Below are 17,057 nucleotides of genomic sequence, written 5' to 3' on the forward strand. Positions count from 1 at the left end.
TTGTTCTTAAATCCAAATTGGGGGGAGATGTCATCAACACCATTGTTCCAAAGAAGAACACAATCTAGCATTAGCTTATATTTAGCATATTCATGCTCTACTTCCAAGGGCTTGGCATTCTGGACTTTTGTATGTAGATATATGCAGAATGAGGAAATCTGCGAATAGGAGGGTTCCCAAGCCCTTACCTTCAGAAACACTATGAATAAACAGATTGGCTCAAAGCACTATATTCCTGACTTGAAGTTAGCAAATAAGATACAAAACCAAAACATTGGCAGAAATCAGACTCTAATTTGGTTAACTGAACAACCAAAATAATTATTTTTCATTCTTTGACTTCTGCTTTAGAGTCCTACAAAACTGAATAGTAAAATTCACAGACAAACACTCATTGAAATGATGTGCAGAAACCAATTATTTCAACTTGTTACAGTTACAATATTCTCTTTGCCAAAGTGACACCTCTTGATCATAAAATAAGCTAAATTATGTAATGATGACAGATATGGTATTCTGTACTATATCCTCTTGTGGCACAGGGTGGTAAGGCAGCCAACATGCTGTCTGGAAGTCCTGCCCATGAGGCTGGGATCCCAGCAGCCGGCTCAAAGTTGACTTAACCTTCCTTCCGAGGTCGGTAAAATGAGTACCCAGCTTGCTGGGGGGTAAACAGTAATGACTGGGGAAGGCACTTGCAAACCACCCCATATTGAATCTGCCATGAAAACGCTGGAGGGCATCACCCCAAGGGTCAAGATATGACTCAATGCTTGCACAGGGGATACCTTTACCTTTACTATATCCTGCATAACAGTGACTGGGCAACATGCAAAAATTAATGTATAGCTGACCTGTATTCTTTATCAAACTACAAATTAAGCAAGATAGTCAAATCTTATGGTGGTGTAACATGAAAGTCACACTGAAATTAATCAACTACATCAGTTAGACATTTTACTAATTTAAATTTAAATAAACAATCCATACATTTACATACTGAAAGCACAATTAGGCAGATTCAACATTTGCATGTATAAATACTGGGGCTTGTCCATCCTTATCCCATATTTACCCATGTAACACGACAGTTCTGACAACTGTAGAGAACTGTAGAGAACCTATTTACATAAGTTAGAGAATTTTCCACAGAAAAATATAGCCTCAGAAAAAAATATCTCCACTCCACATCTCTGACCATAACTGATCAATAACATAAATATTAAAATTGAAGAATAAATAACTGTACAAAACACATTTCAAAATCTTGTATCTATTTTATGCCACTTAAAAATAATGCAATCTGTACAACACATAGTAAATGTTTAGCACTGGAATCTCATTTAACTAATTCTTCACTCCATAGTACTATTTTAAAACCAGAAACAACAACTAGTCCCCTGAATTTTTGCCAAAAAATTTAATTAGTATTATACAAAACTCATATGCTTCATGATGCAAATTGCAGTCAAATAATGACAGCTCCCATATGGCAAGAGGTAAGTTGCCATTGCAAAGCTTGGATTTTTAGGTGGTCTCATCTAAATACTAACTATGCTTAGCTTCTGAATAAGATCTCAGTTTGATAAACTTTATTAAAGTCAGCCTGGGATATCCAGGTCAGAACCTGTATTCTTTTGTTGTTGTTGTTAGGTGCGAAGTCGTGTCCGACCCATTGCGGCCCCATGGACAATGATCCTCCAGGCCTTCCTGTCCTCTACCATTCCCCGGAGTGCATTTAAGTTTGTACCTACTGCTTCAGTTACTCCATCCAGCCACCTCATTCTCTGTCGTCCCCTTCTTCTTTTGCCCTCGATAGCTCCCAGCATTAGGCTCTTCTCCAGGGAGTCCTTCCTTCTCATGAGGTGGCCAAAGTATTTGAGTTTCATCTTCAGGATCTGGCCTTCTAAGGAGCAGTCAGGGCTGATCTCCTCTAGGACTCACCGGTTTGTTCGTCTTGCAGTCTAAGGGACTCACAAGAGTCTTCTCCAGAACTGGAGATCAAAAGCCCCAATTCTTTAACGCTCGGCCTTCCTTATGGTCCAACTTTCACAGCCATACATTGCAACTGGGAAGACCATAGCTTTGACTAGAAGCACTTTATTTGACAGGGTGATGTCTCTGCTTTTTAGGAAGCTGTCTAGATTTGCTATAGCTTTCCTCCCCAGATTTGCTATAGCTTTCTATAGATTTGCTAGATTTGCTATAGATCTGTCTAGATTTGCTATAGCTTGCCTCTTTTAATTTCTTTGCCGCAATCCCCATCTGTAGAATTATTGGAGCCCAGGAAAATAAAATCTGTCACTACCTCAATTTCTTCCCTATCTATTTGCCAGGAATTGAGAGGGCAGGATGCCATGATCGTCGTTTTCTTCATGTTGAGTTTCAAGCCAACTTTGGCATTCTCCTTCACCCACATCAAAAGGCTCTTTAGTTCCTCTTCGTTTTCTGCCATTAGAGTGGTTTCATCTGCATATCTGAAGTTTTTGATATTTCTCCCTGCAATCTTGATCCCAATTTTCTGACTCATCTAACCCCGCATTTCTCATGATGTACTCCATGTACAAGTTAAATAGGCAAGGCGACAGTATACAGCCTTGCCAAACTCCTTTCTCAATTTTGAACCAATCAGTCATTCCATGCCCGGTTCTCACTGTTGCTTCTTGACCAGCATATAGGTTTCTCAAGAGACAAATAAGTTGCTCTGGTATTCCCGTCTCTTTAAGAACTTGCCACAATTTGTTGTGCTCCCCACAATCAAAGGCTTTAGCACAGTCAATGAAGCAGAAGTAGATGTTCTTCTGGAACTCCCTAGCTTTCTCCATGATCCAACGTATGTTGGCAATTTGATCTCTAGTTCCTCTGCCTCTTCGAAATCCTGCCTGTACTTCTGGAAGTTCTCGGTCCACATATTGCCGGAGCTTAGCTTGTAGGATTTTGAGCATAACTTTGCTAGCATGAGAAATGAGTGCTATGGTCCGGTAATTTGAACATTCTTCGGCATTACCCTTCTTTGGGATTGGAATGTAAACTGACCTTTTCCAATCCTGTGGCCACTATTGAGTTTTCAAAATTTGCTGGCATATTGAACGTAGCAGTTTTACTGCATTGTCTTTTAAGATTTTGAATAGTTCAACTGGAATGCTGTCACCTCCACTAGCTTTATTATTGCTCAGACTTCCTGAGGCCCATTTGACTTCACATTCCAGGATGTTTGGCTCCAGGTCAGTGACTACCCCCTCGTGGTTATCAGCGACGTTAAGCTCGCTCTTGTATAGTTCTGTATAATTTTGCCAGCTTTTTAAAATCTCTTCTGCTTCTGTTAGGTCCCTACCATTTTGGTCCTTTATCATACCCGTCTTTACATGAAACGTTCTCTTCGTATCTCCAATTTTCTTGAAGAGATCTCTGGTCCTCCCTATTCTATTGTTTTCTTCTATTTGTTTGCACTGTTCATTTAAGAAAGCATTCTTATATCTTCTAGCTATTCTCTGGAATTCAGCATTCAGTTGGGTGTATCTTTCTCTTTCTCCCTTGCCTTTCACTTCCCTTCTCTCCTCAGCTATTTGTAAAGCTTTCTCAGACAGCCATTTTGGTTTCTTTCATGTCTTTTTCTTTGGGATGGTTTTAGTTGCTACCTCTTGTACTATGTTGCGAACCTCTGTCCATAGTTCTTCAGGCACTCTGTCTATCAGATCTGATTCCTTAAATCTATTTGTCACCTCTACTGTATATTCGTCATGGATATGATTTAGTTCATACCTGAGTGGCCTAGTGCTTTTCCCTACTTTCTCCAATTTAAGCCTAAATTTTGCAACAAGAAGCTGATGATCTGAACCACAATCGGCTCCTGGTCTTGTTTTTACTGACTGTATAGAACTACTCCATCTTTGGCTGCAGAGCACCTAGTCAATCTGATTTCTGTGTTGACCGTCTGGTATTGTCCATGGGTTCAGTCGTCTCTTGTCTCTTGGGTTGTTGGAAAAGAGTGTTTGCTATGACCATTGTATTCTCTTGACAAAATTCTACCAAGCAGTCATCAGAGGCAAAGATCATACTGTCCATAATTCCACACTTCTTGCAGGAACCAGGGAGATCTCCCTCCACAGGATCTAGCTGTGAGCTCTCTAAAGCTCCTGGGAGAAATGAACAATGCTTGAATATTGGCTTGCAGCCTACTTATTGTATGGGCCCTTTTAAGAGTTGTGTTGCTTTACTTTAGCTATTTTATGTAAAGGCTGCTTTTGTCAAATGCTGATAACTACACATCCTGCTAGAAATTATAATTACTAAAACAATTTGTAAAAGTTAATTTAATTGTTTCATAGAAACCATTTTATGTAATTAGCACTAAGTATCAACCTGTCAAAAACATCTACGGAAGTCTGATTTTCTTTAGAAGACAGTTCCAAGAAAGCTGCATTCCAGTTCCTCTTCTTCATAGCTGATCACCTGTTCCATGTGCAGGTCTGGACTTTCTGTTACCATCTCCAATAACTTGTCACTGATAACTTTAATTACTTCAAAACTTTTTATTGATGTGATTTAGTCGACAAGAATGTAACCATTAAGGTCTATGTAGAATAGATCTGAGGAAATATTGACTATTCATCCTGGCCAGCTGTGTCAACAACTTGGTGATATTCTTGCCCATGTACCATAATCAGTTTTGGTAATGTGTCCTTCCACAAACTGAATAGACGATGATGATTTCCCCAAACTCTTGTAGCCCAACGTGCTGATCTTGAGGGAGGGTGGCATCTTCTCCCCACCAGGCCTCAAACTACTGCTTGAGGCCAGTTGGTCATTAAAGCAATACCATTTAAGTAAGCCCCCTTGAAGTCTTACTGTATTCCTCAACATGGTGAGAGGGTGAACTGCGGAGGTCACAGCCTGCAGGCCAATTGCAGAGGCAAGGGGAAGGACCTGGCAAACCACCCCGTTTTTCTTGCCAAGAAAATTCTATGGAAAGCACGCCAACTTTGGTATGGAGTGGTAGGCCTCCCAAGCCACAAAGTACTGAACAAGCCACTTGGGAAGGGCTCAGCTCTCTGCCAGTAACCTGGGCATTTATGGACACCTAGCTGCTGATGTAGCCCATGGAGAACGCAGAGGCCTGAGCCAGAAGAAAACCAGAAGGACTGCAACATGGAATGTACGTGGAATGTCACAAGGAAAACTGGATATTGTGGAATCAGAAATGACCTGACTCAACATCAGTCTGATCAGCGTCAGAGAACTACACTTTACAATCTATTATTCTGGTCACGACAGTATCAGAAGAAATGGTGTGGCCTTTATTGCCGATAAGATAACATCTTGTGCAGTGACCGAATTACGTCCATCCGAATTCGGGGAAAGCCAATGAACACAACTATTGTAAAAGTGTATGCACCAACCACGGCTGCTGATGAAAATGAAATCAAAGATTTCTATGTGAAAGTGCATGAAACGATTAAACAGGTGCCTCAAAAGGACATGATATATGTTATTGGGGATTTCAATGCCAAAGTTGGAAATCAACAAGAACAGGACATCTGAGGTAGGTTTGGACTAGGTAAGCCAAATGAAGCTGGTGACAGAATTAACCAGTTCTGTCAAGAAAACTATCACTAACACCCTCTATGAACAACCGAAACGCCATTTATACAACTGGACAACTCCAGATGGCAACTCCTGATTACACCGTAATCAGATGGATTTTATTCTTTGCTGTCAGAGATGGTGGAGCTCCGTTCTAGCAGTAAAAACATTTCCTGGAGGAGATTGTGGCTCTGATCACGAACTGTTGGTGGCCAAGTTGAAAGGCAGATTATGTAATATCAAGAAAAATGTACCCCCAAAGAAGTTTGATGTCACCAAGATTCCTCCAACATATTCCATAGAAGTGAAGAACAAATTCGAACTGCTTCATACTACTGAGAAGCTACCTAAGGAATTGTGGCAGGAATTTCAGTCTAACATCATAGAAGCTGCTTTAGAACATATGCCATACAAAAAGCTGGAAAGAAGATGCAATTGGTTAACATCTGACACCATAAAAATAGCTGAAGAACAAAGAGCAGCAAAAGCAGCTGACATGAGAGATGAATTCAGGAGGCTAAATGCAGATTTTCAACGTGCTGCTAGACAAGATAAGGAAGCGTACTGGAAGCAACGATGCAAACGACTGGAAGAGGAGCGTACTAGAGGCCACACCAGAAACCTCTTTGCTCAGGTGAAACAAGTTCGAAGCACCTTCACTGCTCGTAAAGTGACCATCAAAACAAGAATGGAAAAGACTTGACTGACCAAACCAACATCAAGGATTGATGGCAACAAGATGCAGAAGAATTATATGCAAACACCAAGGTGCCTCAGTCACCAGCCAAAAACACCCGACACGAATTGGAACCGCCTATACTGGAAGAAGAAGTGATCTGGGCTCTGAAACAGCTCCCAAATAATAAGGCTCCTGGCATAGATAATAATCCAGTGGAACTACTCAGATCTGTTCCACCAGCAGCAATCACAGCATTATGACAAAAAGTCTGGGAAACTGGCACGTGGCCAATAGACTGGAAAAGGTCCGTTTTATCCCATTATTAAAGAAAGGTGATGTTTGCATCTGCTCCAACGATCAAACCGTAGCCCTGATCCCCCACGCAAGTAAAACCTTATTGAAGATCATCCAGAACCGTCTCAAATCAACCATTGATGCTCAGCTACCAGATGTCCAGGCTGGTTTTCGACCTGGTCACAGCACTTGAGACCATATTGCAAATTTGTGCTGGATTCTTGAAAAAAACACATGAATATCCTCATCAGTTCATTGTACACCAACCAGGCCACAGTACGAACAATATATGGAGACACTGATTGGTTCAAGGTCAGCATAGGAGTGAGACAAGGGTGTATCTTATCAACCTTTCTTTTTAACCTTTATGCAGAGGCAATTATGCGGAAGCTTAATCTGGAAGAATCTACGATTGGAGTCAAAATTGAAGGTTGTAACATCAATAATGTTCGCTATGCAGATGATACAACACTCCTTGCTGAATAAGAGCATGATTAGAAGACCCTGATAAAGAGACTAAAAGAAGAAAGTGAAAAGATGGGGCTATACCTAAATATCAAAAAGACCAAGATAAAGACAACTACTGCCAGTAGCCATAAAGTCACAATTTACAATGAGAACATTGAATGTATTGATGATTTCATCTTTCTTGGCTCTATGATCAATCAAAGTGGTGGATGCAGCCTTGAAATCAAACGGCCTGGGCCGGAATGCCATGTTAGGCATGAATCAAATATGGAAGGGTAAGGATATTAGCCTTAATACAAAGCACCGGCTAGTCAACGCTGTTGTCTTTCCCAGAACAACTTATGGATGCGAAAGCTGGACGCTGAAGAAAGAAGACAGGAGGAGAATAGATGCTTTCAAATTATGGCATTGGAGACGAATGCTGCAAATACCATGGACAGCCAAAGTTACCAGCAAAATAGATTTAAAGAGGAGGAAACCAACTATGTCATTAGAAGGGAAGATATTGCGGCTAAAGCTCACTTACTTTGGACACATCATGTGATCAAACTTGCTAGAAAAATCATTAAAATGCTCGGCCTGGTCAGCGGTAAAAGGAAACGTGGTCGCCAAAGGATCCGCTGGCTCGACACAATCAAAGCCAATACAGGGATGACCATGACTCAACTAAAAGAAGCAGTCAGAGACGGGCGCATGGCGAAGACTTTCCTATAGAATTGCCGAGGGTTGGACACGACTGATCGGAAAACAACATCATCATTTAAGTAAGTATCCACCTTTGATGAATGGAGTGCCTTTGCTGCTCTAATGTTTATATTAAAATATTAGATTGATTAGGTCTTCTTCCACCAGTCGTATATCCAAAACTAATCTGGGGGAATGGATTTAGTTCTGGGGTTTCCAGTCACTGGTCCACATTCCAAAGATTTAGATCCAACAATGACCTAAAGCAGTGGTCCCCAACCTTTTTATCACCGGGGACCACTCAACGCCTTTTACGGAGGCCCGGTGTGGGGGGGTAGTTTACTCCTCTACTCTCAACCACTGCCCTAACGCTCTCTGATCACTATGGTAATGTTTAGACATCCCTTCAAAATAACACCACAACAATGAAGTGTGTTGTGAGGCAGTGGTCCGCAACCTTTGTCAGGCTGCGGACCGCTGCGCCGGGAAGCGGGGAGACGGTGACCCAGGGCCCCGCGCGTGCGTGGCAGCCCCGGCGCAAACGCGCATGCGCAGCATGCCAGCAGCCGCGGCTCCCTCTCCCCTCCAGGCTGCAAGGAAATCAGCCGCCGAAGCAGCCGATTAGCTTGCGGCCCGGCAAGTTTCTCTTCCCACCCCCTCCCATAGCAAGAAGCTTGCCGGGCCGCAAGCTGATTGGCCGCTTTGGCGGCTGATTTGCTCGCAGCCTGGCGAACTTCTTGCTGTGGGGGGGGGTGGGAAGAGGGAGCCGCGGCCCAGCGCCGAGGCCTTCACGGCCTGGCACCGGGCCGTGGACCGGGGACCACTGTTGTAAAGGGCTTGGGGGGTGAAGTAAAGGGCCGGGGGGGGGGAAGGCGTCCTTCGGGGCCCACCTCCAATTAGTCGAAGGACCACATGTGGTCCGCAGCCCACAGGTTGGGGATTGCTAACCTAAAGAACTTAAAGATTGCTAACCTAAAGGGGAAGGCACTGGCAAACCACCCTGTACTGAGTCTGCCATGAAAACGCTAGAGGGCGTCACCCCAAGGGTCAGACATTGACTCGGTGCTTGCACAAGGGATACCGATACCTTTACCTTTACCTAACCTAAAGAACATCGCAGTTCAACCCTAAATGGTTGCACCCCACTAGGTCATTTGAAGTCAGTAACCCTGTTTAGGCCCATGCTCTCTATTAATTGAGCATCTTCACTTTGACCAGTCAACTACGTGCATTCATTCAGGCACATACTTATTTATACCCTGCTCCCTCCCCACCCCCACTGGGATTCAAAGCAGTTTCACTCTGCCCTCCTCCATTCTCTCATAACAACAACCCGGTGAAGTCAGTCAGCCTGAGAATTATTAATAAAAGTAACTTGACAATGTTACTGTTCATATTATGAGAAGTACTATACATTGGAACCAAAATAATCTCAAAAATAAAGTGTAACCTTACATAAATCAACTCCCTTCCAACCTAATTATGATTTGCCTTCAAAATAAAATAATTTGCCTCCTATTTTACATAAAATAGCTAAAGTAAAGCAACACAACTCTTAAAAGGGCCCATACAATATCATCAGAGCTCAGGAACTCATCAGGGTCTGTATTTAGATGGGAGACATCCAAGCAAGGCCAGAGCTGCTACAAAGAAGCAGAAATGGCAAACCACTTGTTTGTCTCTTGACTTGAAAACCTACAGGGTCACCATGAATTGGCTGCAACTTAACAACACTTTCCACCACAACACACTGCAGTCCTATAGTTACACTGCCTAAACTTATTTAAGTCAAAGGAAACTTAACAAACCTCTGCATACTACAGCAGCCCGTATCATTAGCTGACTAAATTGCAACTCTAATTAAAATAATTAATTCTGCTATAATATGAACATAACAGAAGCCATGATTCTCAATTAAAACTATTTCTATCAAGAATACTATATATTATGTACTAGCAAACCTCTTAGAAACGAGATAGGCTTGGCAACTTCCATGAAAGAAGTGCTTATGTGCAGGACTTTTCATGGCTTTCCATGAAGCCTGGCCACTAAAGATATGTGCATCATTTCCAAATCTTCTTCCACTAACCTCATGGAAGTTTCATGCCGGATTTCCCATCCCATTAATCTCTTGACCTTAGAAATATGGTTCCCACATCTCCCAACCTACATTTAGGCATATCTTTAACTTAACTTATAATATATATTAAAGATTGTTTTAACTAAGCGATTGGAGTATGTCAAGGAATATATCAACATATCAGTCTTATGTCTCCTAACTATATAATTACCACCATATCAAAATCGCAGTCTAGTTCTCTTATTTTTCCCTGCGATAACTGCAATTATCAAACAGCAAAGTTTTTGGAAATGCTCATCACATATACATTCGCTATCACAAACAGAACCACTTATCCACATCATGTGCAGGCCAGCAATGATTATCAATGGGAAGAAAAATTCTTACCATGATCACTCATCTCATAGAAGGGCTGCAAAAAAGGGATTATGCTACTGAATTAATTAAGCATCCAAAGGGGTGAGGAGAGAACTTTTGCAAAACAGCATATCAGTATGCAACATCGAACAGTGTCCAGCATTTTACTTCTGGATATAATGATCAACATGTATAATCAACTCAAGTAATCACTATCACACACAAATCCAACATCCTCATAAAAATCTCTTAGGAGCTAACCTATATGACTTCCTTGGTAACTTGTCACAACACCTAATAAAGTCTGGAAATGTTTCCTGATATCCAAATTAGAAGAAGAAGAAGAGTTGGTTCTTATATGACGCTTTTCCCTACCCGAAGGAGGCTCAAAGCGGCTTACAGTCGCCTTCCCTTTCCTCTCCCCCCAACAGACACCCTGTGGGGTGGGTGAGGCTGAGAGAGCTCTGATATTACTGCTCGGTCAGAACAGCTCTATCAGTGCCATGGTGAGCCCAAGGTCACCCAGCTGGTTCCATATGTGGGAGCGCAGAATCGAACCTGGCATGCCAGATTAGAAGTCTGCACTCCTAACCACTACACCAAACTGGCTCTCTCTTAAACCTTGTTTACTATAACCTGTAACTTAATGCTTCTCAACCACTTCAATGCCTCTGAATTAACAGCCATTCCTATTCACTCTGACCATCTGCATATCTGAAAACTACAATATTCCACCATACTTTCTTCAATTAGTTAAACATGTCAATTTCTTTCAGTACGGTCTTCCTTCCTAATAAAACCCATATGGGAATCACCACCTAAAAGACACACTAAACATACTGATTCACAGTAGATTGGATTTTCTGTCCCTGCATTCAATATTTTTTCTATCTACTTATTTTATGAAGACTAAGAAACCACATGCCTGTGAAGTAGTATTCACACAGCCTTCATTTCTAACAAAACAGGATGTTTCAGGGGGTATGTAAATAAAGCATATCAAACTCTACAGATCAAAGATCTTGAAAAAAATTTGTTCATAGGTAAACTATATTGATAATATACTGAAATTATGTGGAAACTGATATTTGTTTTATTTAAGTTGATTGGAAGGCAAAGCATATGGTCACATTGTTTCTTCGTTTTCAATTTCTGTAACAGTATTATACAGTTGTATTTTAAATCACTGGATATGTCCTGCTAAGAGCTCATTCTCTCCATTTCTTATTGATAAGTTCATTGCTCTCCCACAGTTGCAAAACTCAGCTACTGTTTTATTTCACAAATGGCAAAAATAATCAATGACTGTTAGTTACAGAAGTCCTCTGAAGTCCAGAAATCGCAGTCTACCACATGATTTCTTGCCCATGCAACACTAATAACTGCTAATAAATCATTAGTCATATTTTAAAACCAAATAGACCCCCTACTCACTGCGAGGCTATGAAACAACATACCACTTAATTGTACTGGTGGTCTATTAAAACTATAACTCAAAAAAAAAAAAAAACCCAACAACTCTTGAAGCTGCCAGCAGTTCTCTGTTGTTTTTGAAACAAGGAATCAGCTCTGCTATCCCTGTGGAGCACATAATAACAAAGAGGACTATTTGGCAATCAGATTATTTTGGATAAAGAGTAGCCTTCTAGTACAGTAATAGAAATTTCAATACCAGGAGCATTCCAATACAACTGCACACTAAGAAACACTTATATATCATCACACAAAAGAATTCAGTACTTTCCCCAATTCTACATAAATACATTCCTCAAAAGGGGGGGGGGGATCAGAATTGCCAACCAAATCTTTTTATTTTTTAGTTAAAAAAAAAAAACACGTTTCTAGTTAGAGCTACTTCATACAGCACTGTACCTACAATGCATACCTTGATGCATAAAAATATGTACACCTGCATACTTCATGCAAATAGATTTTATTGTGCAGTTATGACTTTTTACTTATGCATAGCAAAAGAGGTATTTTTCTTTTGATTTACATGGTAAGAAGGCTGCTTCAGAAAAAGTGTTTTACTTGGTTTGTGACAAATATGGAAAAATCATACAGGTTTCTTTTGCAATGCATAAGTAAAAAAGTCATAACTGCACAATAAGATCTACACACACACACACACACATTTGCTTAGAATGGTTGATCCATATCCCAAGTATATTTCACCTTGCTGTAACTTACAAAACTTCTAATTTTAGTTAATAGTGAAATCTAACTAGTATGCTCAGGGAACAGGATTTTGTGAGCAATGCATGTTTTCAGGTCATTTATAAACTTATCGTCATAATTATGACAACTGCTAACAACCTGCAGGGGAACTATGAGTTTTAAAAAATCAAGTTCTGTTCAGCCCTGGTAAGACACACTAGAAATGCACCACTGAATCAACTTTTTGAATTGTACAGCACACAAGATAGGCACTATAGATTATTGCTCACACTATTATCTTACTGACATCAACCCCACTTTACTATGTGAACTGATAGGAACACATGGAAACCAGACAACCTGCTAACTCCACCCACTTGTATATTTCTCTGCAACAATAACAGACCCAAACAACACTATTGTAACCTTGTTTCCTCCATAAATAAATTTGCAGGCTGCTTACAGATGGTAATCCTGGTGTTGAAGGTTTTGTAGTAATTGATGTTTCAAGTCTTTCTATCAAGTTTCCTAAAGTGATGGGCCTCTGACCTGGATCTTCTTTTTCAGATACCTTTTTAAAGCTGAACTCTTGTTCTTTTTTCAACTTTGTAACTCCAGGTGAGTAAGATACCGGAGGTAGGTCTGCTTTCTCAGTTCTAGTTCCTACTCCAGACATTTTGCGAGAATTACTTTGTATTTGCTCAGGAGGAATGGGGGGTGATAGCAGGGCAGAAATAGCCTCATTGTATCTAACGCCTAGAGAGGTGCTTTGCTGATTCTCTTGAATCAGTTGTGTTCCATTCCCAGATTCTGCCTCCTTAGTTGTGGTTGTATTTTTCATCAGGAACTTAATTGCTTCCTCTGGGCTTTCTTCTGCCGTTAGAAATGATGTTTCAGAGTCTTCATCCTCCAAACAAGGTGAAAGTGTCTCAAAATCCAGGAGCCTTGCAGAGTCTTGCTGGATGTCCAAGTCTTCTGGCACGGAAGAACTGCACAGCTCCGGGGGCTCAGGGCTGGAGATGTCGCTCCTTTCCAGTTCCTGCAAACAGTCAGAGCCATCTTTTGAGCCATTCAGATATTCGGCATTGATCATTGAGGCCAAATCCTGAAGCCTGCGCAAGGGGATATAGCAGGAGGAAGGGTCCTGCCCATAGGCAGCAGCCTTAGACGCTGCTACAGGTAGCTGCATAGTGCACCCATTAGGTGGCTCGGGGCTACAGCTCTGGCCCTCCCCCCCATAAGGGCTGTTCCCATCCTCCGGGGCCTCTAACGCTAAGGAGCTGGCGAAAGGGGTCAGGCAGCTCCTCCTGCTCACTTCGCAGGCCTGATCCATCCTGCGCGGCTGGCATCAACCTGCGAAGCAAACAGCAACAATGGGGTCAGGCAAAGCCTCCAGGGCCTTGTTCTCCAAAATGGCAGCCAGTACTGCTGCTGCTCCTCCTCCTGTTCGGCGGTGGCAGAGGCCCAGCAGACGCCTCCTGTTCCCGGCCCGGAGGCCGCTTAGTGCCTTTAACGAGTCGGGTGCATGCTTCTCCCCCCGCCCCCCCAAACCGGCAACGTTCCCTGATCGGCGCCTCCCAGGCAGAGGCTAATGTTGCCTTCACAATAGCGCAGCATCCATCCTGCTGTTGCTTGCAGGGAGCGCAGCAGGCCAGGCCAGGCCAGGCCAGGCCTCGGCCTCCCCCCCACCCCCGTTCAGCTGCCTCCTGCCCTCCCCCCTCCCCCCTCCCCCCTCCCCGAAAGCTGCCGCTGCTAAACACTGAGCCGTTCATTCTCCGGTTTCTGCGCCAAGTCCGACGCCGGCTTGCGGGGTCCCCCCCTCCCCACCGCGCTAAAGGCCCGCCCGGGAGCAAGCTGCGTCGTCCTTGCCATGCCCGGTTGGAATCTGACCGGAAAGACCCGTTTCAGCCCGTTTGAAAGACAAGAAAATCCCTTCCAATTTACCTGCCTCTTCCCTATCCGTCTTCCCACCCCCAACAGCGTACAGGGCCCAAACGAAGAGCCGATTTGGCTCTTGCGGGCCCTACCAGTTCCGTCTCCACCACAGCTGCCTGCCTGCCAGCCAGCCTCTTTCGCTCTCTCCTTTCCCCGCTCGCGCGCCGCTCCTGCAGGCGCGTCCACGCTGATGTCCCCCCGTGCGCGCTCTTGCGCGCCCCCTCACTGACTCTTGGGGTTCAGCAGCAGCAAAAGCCGCGTTGGCCAATCAGCGCGCGCGCCTGCTCGTCCCTGTACGGGGACTCCCTTTGGGCCGTCCACGGCCCCTGCGCTTGCAGCTGCCCCCTAGCGCCGACTGCTGCAGCCCTCCCTGCCCTACCTCTTGCTCCTTAGACTGGCTCCTGAACCCGCTCCCATTACTCGCACGCCCCATGGTGTCGGCTTGCAGTTGTGCTCGGCCTGGCCTCGGCCTCCCCTCCCTCCCACGGCACATGGCGACGCAGCTCGTCTCTCTACCCGCGCTGGACAAGCCCTGCCTTCCTCGCCACCAGCGCCATTCTTCCCCGCCGCCTCAACCAGTCACCTCGTCCCCAACAGCTCCAGCAGGGCACCGCCTGCGAGGCCAGGCCTTTGCTCGTCCCCCAGCCCAGCGCTGCAAGAGGGAGCCGGAGCGAGCAAAGATGGTGGCTGTTGAGCTCGCTCGCCCACCCACCCGCTGGGTAGTCGCCGCTCGCCTTGGCAGCCCCGGGGAGGGGAAGCCCTGCAGACCCCCGTGATCAGCAGCCAACCGGGTTTAGTGCTGCCTCGGGGTTCTCTCCAGAGCTCTTGGCGCTGTCTCTGGGTCCGGGCTGCTCCTCACCTCATACATGATGGTGGTGGTCACAGAGCTCGGGTGGCCTCGCTAATTTGTCCCACTTCAAAAAGGGGAGTGGAAAGCTGGAGATTCTCGCCGCTGCTCAATTGGGAGCAGAAAGGAGCCAGGCTATCCCTATATTCCCGCCCAAACAATGAAGGAAACTAGGCAGGTCAGCCTGCTCCCTAATCTCCAGCCAACAATGGGGGTGGCGAATCAAGACAGCTTTCGTCCGCGCTCTCCTTCCTTCACCGTCCCGCGCCGACTGAGGGAAGGAAGCCGAACTACCCTAAAATAAATAATGGCCGGCTGTGCTGGGGCCCCACACAGGCTCCTCGGTGGGGGCCACATTCTGCCCTCTTGCGTGGCAGGGCCAAACACCGGGCGCCCCACACACCGCTGTGGAGGCGGGTTTGCGCTTAAGGCAGACCAAAAGCAGGCCGCTCCCCAGTCTCTAAAAGCGGGGGGAGGGGGGAAGCGGCCGCGAGGGATCCTATCGTTAGCCAATGACTAGCCCGGCGACGCAGTTGGAAGGAAATCTAATTTCTCGGCTGGGGCTTTTCTGCTGCTTTCTGCATTAGGAGACTTTTTCCCTCGCTCCAGCGAACGGACTAGAATTTGCTTTTCCTCGTCGTGCCGCCGGGAGCTGAAGGGGGGCGGCCAAGCTGAACGGGCCCAACCTGACCCCCCCCCCCTTCCCTCAGTTGGTCTCTGGGGCCAGCTGGGACCGGGGACTGCCTCCTCGTAGTTCCCCAGAGCAGCTCTGCCCTGGGCGCTCTGCAGTCTTGCGTGTGACGGGGCAGCCGGGAACCTTCCTAGGATCCAACCAACCACAGCTCAGCCACGGCAGCCGGGCCTCCAGTTTTCGGGGGCCCGGCGGCCTCCCCCCCCCCCTTCTTCCCGTCGCGCCCTATTCCCAGCTTCTCAGCAGCAGCCCTGGCGTCTTGACATCGGTCAGGAGCGGCGGGCCTTGGCTGTGCGCTGCGTCCTCCGCTTCCTGCTGCAGCCCCCACTTCGATTGTGAGCAGAACGCAGCCTCTGCTCGCCGCCCCCACCCCCCACCCCCGGCAACCTGCCTTGGAAAGCAAAGAGGCCATTAAACCCGGCAGCCAAGCGCAGTCTTCCCGGAGCAACCTCTCCGTGCAGCAACCGAGCCCCCCTCCAGAGCAACTGGAAACGGGTGTGGCTGATCGTCTCGTTCCTTCTACCTTGAAATCCCGGGCCGCGCTCCGTCCGCAAGCAGCCTGCTCAGAGAACTGGGATCGCCAGTTTATTATTTTTTTAATGTCCTCAGCTTCAGCAAAACTCCTCTGTCGTTGAGTGTGTGCATTCAAATGCTAGCGCTTGTAAAGGAGAGCGGCATGGCTGTGGGGCCAAATGCCATTGGCGGCCCATAGTATCCTGGTTTGTTTGGAGCAGGTTTCTAATGTGTAAAATGTTTCCCAAATAGAAAACAGCCCTTGTTCTCCCTCCAAAGACAGGCAAAAGGGTGTGTGTAGATTAGCCAGCCTATTTCATAGCAAGGTTTGCCAGCAGGCAGGTTAAACTATGGCTGATCAATCTAGCATGGGAAAGGGTGAGCTCTCAAGACTTCCTGTTCCACAGACCTCTTAACCTAGCCCAGGCAAGGTCACTTAAACTACTCTGTGAAGTTAAAAGTCAAGGATAAAACCTGCTGCATCCAGCTCAGATACAATTAATTACTCAGGAGAGGGAGTATCAGAACTGCTGCCAAGTTCACCCAAAGTAGGAAAAACTGATCATCCAAAAGGACAATGATGTACTTAGTCAAATTCACGCTTTGGCCTGAGGTACAAAGAGATCTAAAGAAAAGGCAATGGGTTTAGGCAGGACAAACTGGAACTTGTATGGCTCTTATACTCCCTCATGGGGTGGGGAAGGGACCTTACAGAAAACTAAAATGTCCCTAGGTCCAGAGGAGATAATCAACACGTGGGGATAATTTT

General features: G+C 45.2%; 1 protein-coding gene across 13 annotated transcripts in view; it reads right to left on the reverse strand.

Moving 5' to 3' along the window:
* The window catches only part of NSD1 (nuclear receptor binding SET domain protein 1), a 92,548-nt gene extending 76,806 nt beyond the window's left edge, over positions 1-15,742 (reverse strand). For 2 of the 13 annotated variants that reach the window (XM_077326245.1, XM_077326241.1), the window contains exons 1-2: positions 14,330-14,551; positions 12,766-13,655 (exon numbers count right to left, since the gene is read on the reverse strand). In XM_077326245.1, the coding sequence (XP_077182360.1) occupies positions 12,766-13,635 (870 nt within the window). In that variant the 5' untranslated portion in view covers positions 13,636-13,655; positions 14,330-14,551. Of the gene's footprint in view, positions 1-12,765; positions 13,656-14,246; positions 14,552-14,820; positions 14,917-15,096 lie in introns of those variants that run through there. The other 11 variants (XM_077326252.1, XM_077326251.1, XM_077326254.1 and 8 more) reach the window with 9 other exon arrangements.
* Positions 15,743-17,057: the final 1,315 nt, after the last annotated feature.

This window comes from Paroedura picta, chromosome 3, assembly GCF_049243985.1.
Source record: "Paroedura picta isolate Pp20150507F chromosome 3, Ppicta_v3.0, whole genome shotgun sequence".
NCBI lineage: Eukaryota > Metazoa > Chordata > Lepidosauria > Squamata > Gekkonidae > Paroedura > Paroedura picta.